General features: G+C 44.6%; 2 protein-coding genes across 2 annotated transcripts; both read right to left on the reverse strand.

Moving 5' to 3' along the window:
* Window positions 1–1896: 1896 nt before the first annotated feature.
* faima (Fas apoptotic inhibitory molecule a) lies at window positions 1897–5785 on the reverse strand (the record flags this gene model as incomplete). Its single annotated transcript, XM_080018703.1, has 4 exons — window positions 1897–2046; window positions 2611–2660; window positions 4770–4998; window positions 5672–5785. The coding sequence occupies 4 exons, from the start codon at window positions 5783–5785 to the stop codon at window positions 1897–1899; spliced, it is 543 nt and encodes a 180-aa protein (XP_079874829.1).
* A 2272-nt stretch (window positions 5786–8057) lies between these two features.
* On the reverse strand, window positions 8058–9245 carry cxcr2 (chemokine (C-X-C motif) receptor 2; the record flags this gene model as incomplete). Its single annotated transcript, XM_080018918.1, has 1 exon — window positions 8058–9245. Exon 1 carries the CDS (start codon window positions 9030–9032, stop codon window positions 8058–8060), a length of 975 nt encoding a protein of 324 aa, XP_079875044.1. The 5' UTR covers window positions 9033–9245.
* Window positions 9246–10270: the final 1025 nt, after the last annotated feature.

Raw genomic sequence — 10270 nt, forward strand, 5'->3', positions numbered from 1 at the left:
TAACAGGACATCTGACGAGTCAAACAGACAGAGACAAATGTGTGGTTACCGACAAGCAAAAAACTATTATAAATATCATATGAACATAAAATAACTACCATCAGATTCAAAATGAATAAAATGCTCACATTCTAGGACTAGCAGCACAATTGGCCGATGCTGGATATTAAAACAGTGCCACCACAACCAACTGTCAATGGTCATTGCTATGGTTATAGATATGACTGTAGACCATACGATATATAGTACAGCCATGCACAAAGCAAAGTACAGGGGGCTGGACCAAATACCAGAAACACCAGCAACATGTTAATATCAAGGACCTGATAAGGAGGAGGACCAGCCTTGGTCTTCAGAACATCGAGTCCTGAACCGTGCGTCGTGCGGCGCAATCCTGGCACCGACTAATGGAGCGGGCGACTTCTGCACCGTCAGTTGGCTGTTCAAAGTCCTAATAGTACTACTTTATATCCAATAAACATGTTGGCTCGTCACTGCCGGCTCATTTAGAACTATGATATAGTTACTTCAAATTTCAAGTCCATTATTTTGTCCAGCCCCTTTATCTCTGCTGGAGGCTTCCTCTCCCTCCCTTTAAAGATTCTGTGTGACCTTTTACCTTTTGGAATATAGTAAACGATGAGTCGCACATTTCAGTTGTAAATAAATTGTATTTTAACGATAACAGTGTGACTACTTGATCTCTTCGTCAAAGAAAATGACCTTTTCAGGACATTCCTCCCTTTCGTCCAGAGGGAAGCAGAGGTAAATAGTGACGCAGAGGCCAGCCCCCTGGAGCTTGATGAGCTTGGATTGTGAAATGAAAAAAAAAAAAAAAAAACAGGGGTGGATGATATCATTTAACAATAGCACTGTTGCATGGGGAAGTCGTATCCTAGTATAATGGTTTAATGCTTTTTGAGACTTCACTGATGAGTTTGATTGAAAAATATACCCACAATATAAAAATAGGCTACAGAAATTGACAGCAGTTAGCTCTGACGTACGTCCAAAAAGCGTCGCCCGTGCTTCCCCCCATGAGCGCTGGGTGTGTCCAGAATGATGTGGTAATATTGCTGCTCCCCTACGTCCGTCCCTCCGTGTCATATTGAAATGTGTCTGAAAAAATGTTTACACTGAAAGACGATACACTTTAAAGACAGGGCAAACCAGCTGTAACATTACAGCCCATCCACACGGGGACATGTTTTTAACAACTTCCCATCATGTCTACAGTAGCCTAGGAAAAGCAAGTCCTGGAACATTATCCATTAATAAAAATAAATATAAAATAGAGATTACATTTATCTTTCTACAATGACAGCACCACCCTTATTGGACTAAGTACAATTGGCGCTGTCACCTTATCGGTCTAATTAAGCACCAATTATTTTATTCCCGCATTTACGCAAATATCACCGTCAATGCCTCCAGATGGGTTTAGAGTTTACCATATAATTCCAGATACCTCGGCTTGATGGATAATTAAACTAGTATATATTGTACCGTGCACCTAGCGTTAGCAATAAGCATGACACCGCGTCCCCATAGCAACGGCTGAGTCTCACTCAAACTAAGTGACGGATACGGGACCGGACGTCCCTCTCAGCGGCTTGAGCCGAGTTCCAGTTTTACCATATGGCTCCAAAAAAAAAACATTTCAATAAAAAGCTTTACGCCTTTTTGAAAATATGTAGAGTTGTCACAATAACTTTAATATACATTTTCTTAATATTATTTACACTGACAAGCTTACCGATTTAACTTGGACTTCAAAACATTAACGGACCACAACGGGTCCTCTATCCCTCATCCCCCCCAAGGTCATATTCCCTTTATAGGTACTGTACGTAAACAAATATGTACACACACACACTCACTCATTTACTCACACACTCACTCCGTGCATTCGGCTATCTCTGTGTTGTCCACCAGCAGTGTGTGGATGATGCCGTCCCTCCTCTTCCCGCTGCTCATGGCCTTGATGCAGCAGTCGTGGTCCCCTAGTGTGAAGTGAGTCTCAGTCCCGTCCTCCACAAACTCCCCCTGCGGACACCAGCACCAGAGCAAACTTTAAAAAAGATGCCTCGACGAGAGACAACTGGAGGCAAAATATTTTCAAAGCAAAATCGGCTTTTATTTCAAATTGGGACAAGATAACACGAGGAGAGAAGGGGGTTCAGGGAATGAGGTGCATTGTCATGGAACGTATACGCAGAACGCACGGGGGGGGGGCTTAAGCTGCCATGCGTGATGCGGCACAGGACGCACAGGGCTTTTTTTTTTTTTTTTAATCTTGTTCAATTAGTAAAAGTAAATCAAAAATAAAAGAGCTGCCCCCTGAAGGTCGACTCAACAGTTGAAAACCCGTCAGTCAACTGGGACTTAAAAGCTTTTTTTTTTTTTTTTTTTTTTAAATCAGAAACACACAGAGGTTTAGAAAATGCAGAGATAGCATTTGAATGGGGAATTAAAAATAAGGGGAATCAAATATATTTTTATGTGTGTATATTTCATTCAATCTCAAGGTATGACTAATCAAACAGATGTTCCTAGTATAAGAGTATAAGAAATACTTTCCTAGTCATTCATTCCACAAAAACAACTTACCGCAGTTTCCATCTTTTGTCCATTACACCAGATATCCATCGTGTCTTTCTCTGGGAGGAAAAAAGCAGATGAAAGAGCACTCTGACAACTGCAAGAAACAGAGGATTTTGTTTTATCTGAACCCCATGGAAACAGTAGCACAACTGTTTAAAAACCACCATCACATAACATTTTCTTTCTATCCTGATATTTCTATGAATTGTATTGTTATTTTAGCTTTAAGATATATTTTCGAAAAAAAACCGTCAAATCGTTAATAGTTCAAACCACTTGTACAAATTCTTCTGCATCTGTTTAACACGGGGTGCATCAAAAAAAAAAAAAGAAAAGTTTTTCTTTTTACTTTCAGCATCAAATATTTTTCCTTTCTTTTACAAGCCTGTCCATTTACCAACACAGCGTATACTAATCGGAACACGTTGACATCCGTCTCAGAAGAGCACGACGGCCATGTTGCTCCGGTGCAGAGGCAACGGTGTCGCGACGTGTCAGTGTCGTACTCGAGGTTATAAGAGCCGCCTGTGAGCCGCGGCCAAACGGACACCGGGCCGACACCGCGAAGAGGGCGGTGCCCAGTCTCCATCTGCAGATCAACCCCGCGTTCCCCGCCTGGCTTTGAATCACCGTACGGTACGCGGGACAGGTCCTCTGTCGTCTCGGCCGTTACAGATACCGTGACCACGGTAAGCCTAAGGGTTTAGCCCGTCCAAACCATAATGCCTGCTGAGGATGATTAAAGAGCTTAGGTTCAACTCTGACATAATGGCCGCGGGGCTTGCTCTACGGGGCCAATGTTTACGCTCAACGGTAGGAGCAAAACCACAGTTGCGAGGCCTAAATGGGCACAACATTATAGCAAACCCCCTGCTGCATCAAGACAGCTTTCCACAGATGTGACCCACCGCAGACGTTAGGTCCTTTTGGTGCCATTTCACTTGTTTTCACGTCATTTGAAAGTGGAGAATCAGAGCTTCAAAACAAGGTGCGAATCAAGCAAATATTTTTAAAGCTACGGCTTGTTAATGACGAGGGTGCGGCAAACCGTTTCTGAGAGAATCACCTTCAAAGTTTTACGAAGGCTCCGCGTCTTGTTTACGGAAGTGACGTCAGCTTTTCTTATTCGCGTGTCACGCGGCTTCTACAGCAACGAATCCAGGTGTGTGTATAAAACACGTGAGATTTAAAGGTTGAACTCTATCAAAACGGTTTCACATTGTGACTTCGCATCACATGGAATATGGATTAATGATCTTCACCTGGACGGTCGCTTTAAAGGAAACCATCAATCTGCGTTGTTCGGCGATATTCAGCGTCTCGGTAGGTGAACTGCGTTTCCCCATGTAATCTAACAGGAATATTTAACGAGACGGTTTAACATTTATCTACCATTTATAAATCAAACTCGGTTTTGAAAATACGTTGAGATAAAATAAAAACCCCACAAAGGAACACGAATCTGGAAAAATTGAATTTTCCTTCTAGAAAGGTTTTTCCAACTTATTTGGGCTGCTCCTGGCCATTTTAGAAATGCGCGAGATGCCGGCTTTTGCTGCGGTGGGTCATGCTCAAGTAGATATTGTCGTGTTATTCAGATTCAAAACTCTGTCTTGCAGTGGAAAGAGCAGAAACCTAACCTATAGTGCGATATTGACAATGGGTACAATCTTATCTTCTAGTTAGTGTTTTGGTTTATTGTATATTATTAGTTATTTTTTAGGCTTTTTTTTTTGGTTTATTTCTAGGTTCATATTTGTTTATCATTAGATTTGATGTCCAAATTTTTACTGTTCGTCGCTTATTTGTACGTTCATTAGGTTTTATTCGGTTTGTTAGGTTTAATTCATTGTTTATTAGTAACAGTTTAGGTTTATTGTAAATGGCAAATCTTCTAGTTGGTGTAGGTTTATGTACATTGTCACATTTTAGGTTTTTTAGGTTTATAGTCATTGATTATCATTAGATCTATCGTATATTGCCATATTTTTCATTGTTTACTGTTAAAAAAAAAACGTTTCCGTCCTCCAGGAATTTTGGAATATATTGTACGTGTTATTATTATTATCTATTATTTTTATGTGAGCCGCCGTGACAGCAATTTCCCTCCAGGAATTGTCTGTCTGCCTGTCTGTCTGTCAACATCCCACCACAGAGACCCTTACCCAGGACTACCCTGCAGTCGATGCCGTCCAGGTTGAGGACCCAGGTGCTGGTGACCTTGGAGCGGTTCTCCATGTACGTCTTGAGGCTCTTCCCGTTTATCTCCAGCGTGTACTCGTAGGCGAAGCCGCTCACCGCGTCGATGTTGATGGTGGCTTTGGTGTCGGCGCTGCCCACGTTGAAGGTTTCCTTCCCCACCAGTTTGAACATCCAGTCCCGCCGGAGGACCTCCTGCGATGGGTGGCGACATGCACTTTACCAGAGCTGTCTCAACCGTGATTATAAGAAAAACGCGACTGTTTCAGACAATCGTGGTCGTTTTGCGAAACGCAAAAGTCGTTTCGTTTCCGTCCGACGTTTAAGGGGAATTTTCAAGCCAGTGCTGGAATGAGGACGCAAAATAAGAGCTGGGCCGAGGCGAACAAACTGTCCAACCAACCTCTCTAATGTTCATGTTCAAGATTCCAAGATTCAAGATTCGAGAGGTTCATTCGTCACATACATATACATACTTTAACACATATATGCAGTGAAATGTAATGCAACACACAATATGCCCTAGGGAAAAAAAATATTTCTAAAAGACCAACTGACTGACTCCTAAAGCGTAATACAGTAAGTCGAATACTTGTAGAATACAAATAAAAATATATAGAATAAAATAAGATACAATAAAATAAAATGGAATATGAATCTGTCTATACTCAGTACACTTTCAGGAATATGTCTTGGTATGGGTCTGCGCGTTGCTGTCCAGACAGTGGACGGGATGTACAGACGGAGGAGAGCACAGGAGGAATGAACGCACTGTCGCAGCGGCGCGAAGAGGAACAACGTAACGAGGGTTTCAGCCGCCAGTCATGCCCGTCATTTGGGCGGCGCCTCGCCGGCTGGACGCAGTTACCTTTCCGTCGACGTGGACGACCCGCTTGCCCGTGGTGGTGCCGTGCTCGAACTCGACGCGGTGGACGCCGCCGCTCAGCGCCACCTCCCACACGCCGACCAGGTCGCGTGACATGGCCGCCCCGCAGCGCGTCTTTTGGGGGTTTTTTCCCCCTTTTTCCGGCCGCTCCGACCCTCCCACGCTGCTGCGCCGGTGGCCTGAACCGGCGCGACGAACCGGCGACACACACACACACACACACACACACGGGCGATTTGGGTGCAACGTTTCTATGGCAACGGACAGCGTCGACACGTCGAGAGGCGCGACCGTCGGCTTGGAAACGCCGGAAAGCCGGGGGGGGGGGGGTTGAATATCACTTCCGGTCGGTTTCAAAATAAAGGCGCACAGCGTGTCCCGCAGACGCTCCCGGAACGGATAGTTCGAAATAAAACAATAACGTCTGCACATCACCACTTTATGTTTCCGTGATTAAATAATACACCTGGCAACCTATTACTGTAATAACCTTCTAATTTGGGGAGATTTTTTTGTTTAGGCATCACGGGAATTAACTGAAACAAATCAAAAATAATAATAATAATAATAATAATAAAGTGACGTGAACAGAAATTAGAAACAAATTTGCCCGACATTTCAAAAGGTTTACATTTCAACAATGGCAATCACACCTAGCTAAAAAATATCAATAGAAAATAATGAATGGGTTAACCACAACCAGATGAACAATGCACTAAGGCATGAGCTTGTTTTATTTTTTAAATGCCTGCATTGCTACAACCTTCTGGATACGGAGTATTGTTAAATTAACCGCCACATTAACGTTGTATTACCTCTAATCGTTAGCAATTTTTGTCAAAATATAATATATATATTATATATTTTTTAAAGCCGATTTGGCTTTTACTTTCAAATACGAGAACCGGATATAAAGAATATGACGTCTCCGGGGGGGGGGGGGTCCTTCCTAGCTTGACGTGTACGTAGAATGCTAAGCTAACACACCAGAGCAATTATCAATGGACAACGCCGTGCGCCTCATGGATATCGCTCGCCATCACCCTTCGTTCGCTGGACAGAGAGCGGCGTCAACCGAGCTGTGGCTTACATTATCACGTCATACACGTAGCTTGTGACGTTAACGCGCCGGTCCGCCTGCCGCGGCTTCGCGGTTGCCATGGCGACATTCGCGGTCCGGTGACGCGGACGGCCCTGACTCCGCCCACCCGCGGTCGCCGCCTCTGACGGAATCAGAAGGCGCCGCAGCGTCCGTCGTGCGGGCGCCGCGAGGTTCGTTCGAATGTGGAGTTAATTCGGTTCTGAGGTTTGACGAGGAAAACTAAAATAAAAACAAAAAACATCTACAGTCAGGGTGAGATTCATACGTCCCATGTTACCGGGTAGAGGAAACAATATCGTAAATGTTGTTTAATGAACCTCGAAGGGAAAACGAGGATGCCGTGTTTCCCCTTCTGCCCCAGGATGAGCTCGTTTGTTGACATGAGGAACATCCTGGAAGGGTTGTTTAGTTCTGTGTGTGTGTGTGTGTGTGTGTGTGTGTGTGTGTGTGTGTGTGTGTGTGTGTGTGTGTGTGTGTGTGTGTGTGTGTGCGTGCGTGCGTGCGTGCGTGCGTGCGTGTGCGCGCGCGCGCGGAATGTGAAGATAAACACTTACACAATCATTTCCAAACTCTTTCTGTAAAAAAACAAAACAGTTGCATCGAATAATATGTTTAATGTTGTTACGAATGTCATAGCAAACGGCTGCAGACCGCTGACAGAGATAGGCTTGAATTGAAAACGTCAGCATGCACATCTGTCAGCAGAGAGGAAACAACCTTTCCACTTCCTCTTGACAGATTATCATATCTGATGAGTAATGAGGGCATTTTTTTTTTTTTTTCTTACTTCTTCACAGAATATCAGTAAAGGCACTTTTTATTTATTTACTTAAATTCCACATTGGATAAAACTCCTTCCAAACAAAAATGTACATGTTCAGGGTAGTTTTTTTTTTTTTTTTTTGTTTACAATTCCAACATTCAAAGCTTACACTCCCGGCTTGTGTTCCAAAACACCCCCAAATCAGAACAAGCTACAGCGTACAACAGCGAGACGCCTTCGTAAATCTGCTACTTTAAGGAAAAACTACTCGTAAAAAGAAAAAAGAGTGCAGTTGTCATAATTACTCTCTAAAATAAGTAAAATCACACCTACTGGCCATTAAAATGCATTCTGACAAATTGATTTACTATCGATTTGATTGATTCCGGCCACCGACAACAGCGCTACTTGAACAAAAAAAGAATACAACAAAACAGTGACGTGATTATTATTATTATTTTTTTGTCGTTTTTACGTTGGACGCCGCAGCAGCGGGGCGTCCTTCACAGTGTGATGGTCGTGTTCCTGGACCTGCTGCTCCCGCCGCTGCCGGCCCGCAGCCTCTTGCTGACGAGGCCGTGCCGCTGGAGGGCCAGGAGCAGCTGGCTGCGGAACTTCTGCCCGATGAAGGCGTACAGCACCGGGTTGACCGCGCAGTGGGTGAAGGCCATGGCCTGGGACACGTACAGCACGGCGTCCACCCTGTTGCGCATCTCGCACGTCTCCGGCCCGAGCAGCCCGCCGCGCATGAGGGTGTCCATCAGCACGGTGACGTTGTGGGGCAGCCAGCAGAGGACAAACACCAGCACCACGGCCAGGATCACGCGCATGGCCTTGTACTTGTTCTGACTGCGCGCGTGGAACAGGGTGGTGGCCGTGCAGCCGTAGCAGACGACCATCACGCTCAGCGGGAGGAAGAAGCCGACGGAGTGGCGCAGGACCAGCGCGGCGACCCGCCACCGGTCGCCGCCCTCGCCGGCCAGGTTCTCGTAGCAGATGAGCCGGTCCCCGTGCACCGTGACCTCCCTCTGGACCGCCACGGCCAACGACAGCACGGCGGCCGCCAGCCACACGGAGGCGCACGTTATCCCCACCAGGTGACGCCGAAAGGACAGCGGCTGCGTGGCTTTGACGATGGCGAAGTAGCGGTCCAGGCTGATGCTGGCCAGCAACAAGACGCTGCTGTAGATGGACGCTTCCTGAAGGCCCGACAGCAGCTTGCACAGGACCACCCCGAATATCCACCCGGAGTGGAGCCGGACGGCCCAGAAGGGCAGGGTCACGGAGAAGAGGAGGTCGGCTACCGCCAGGTGCATCAAGAAGACGTCGGTGGTGGAGCGGCCCCTCTTCATGTCCCTCACCACGTAGATGACCACGGAGTTGCCCAGCAGGCTGAGCAGCGTCACGCCCAAGTAGGCGACGGACAGACCCCAGCCGCTCAGGCCGTGCACGACGCCGCTGCAGGACTCGAACGACATCCCGTCGCCCGTGGGAAAGGTGTCGTTCAGCAGGTTGTAGAGGAGGTCGGTGTACAGGACAGTTTCCACGTCTGCAGTAGGCTACATCAAAATCAAACGTAACAAGGAACGGTTCCCATAAAACAGTGTCATCACAATGTCTTTCATTCGCATCGATCCAACACCCTGGCTGCCAAATGAGAAGGATTTTAAGATGCTTTTTTTTTTACCTGATCATCCTCATCTTCTTGATCGGTCGGAAAAAAACAGCTAAAACAGCAAAGGGTCATTAGAAAAAGCTGTGCTGTCATCCTTCCTTGACAAAATCAACTTCATTAAATTTGTCTTTTAATGAGTGAGTTTGTTTTTTCTTCCCCCGTGCCCACAGAGTTGTTGACAGGAGGAGTCTCTGCCGTGCAAATGTTACCAGAAGGTATTACAAAAGGGAAGAGGGCGATGCATATTACCAGCTTTGCACAGTCTAAGGAAGAAAGATAAAACATGCCCCTGAAAATATCGTTTATGTCTTAAGTTATTTTAACTCATAATCCACAGTAATGTCTATATATATATATATATATATATATATATATATATATATATATAGATATAGATATATATATATATATATATATATATATATATATATTTTTTTTTTTTATGAAAACCAAATCCACCCTTTGTAACCCAGCCCTTTAAATCCAACAACGTTCAGTGAAGAGTCAAACCAAAAGGTTAAACTTTTGTTAAAGAAATAAAAGACTGATCTCTTTAATAGGTATGAACTTGTCAACGTGTTTGGGCTTTCACAGGTTAAGAAAATATCAAATTGTATGTTGTTCAATGATTTGCTCTACTTTTCAAGGAGTGCGTCATTATTGTGTCCCGTTGTTTGTAAACGCCGAGCGGTGGTGGACACTTTTGCATGTTGTCCACTAGATGGCAGCACGTCCCAACAAAACGATTATCCAACTAAGCGCTGTATTTTGTTATTGAACCTCTTTGGAGAGTAGTTGGACAATTGAACATAAAAGAGTCATAATAAAGAAACAAATACAGACATTGGACATCATGAAGTAAAAATATATACAGTGTATATATATATATATATACATGTATATTTGCACTATAATTACCATATATCATTTTTGAGTATTCATAATGTTTTAGATTTTGCGAACACTACAGTTGAATTGGGAAAAGTTCATTTTGCAGGCTATTCCCTCTATTACAAGGGAGTCCAGCGCTGAATCCAACTC

The sequence above is a fragment of the Zeus faber genome (genome assembly GCF_960531495.2).
Source record: "Zeus faber genome assembly, chromosome: 18".
NCBI lineage: Eukaryota > Metazoa > Chordata > Actinopteri > Zeiformes > Zeidae > Zeus > Zeus faber.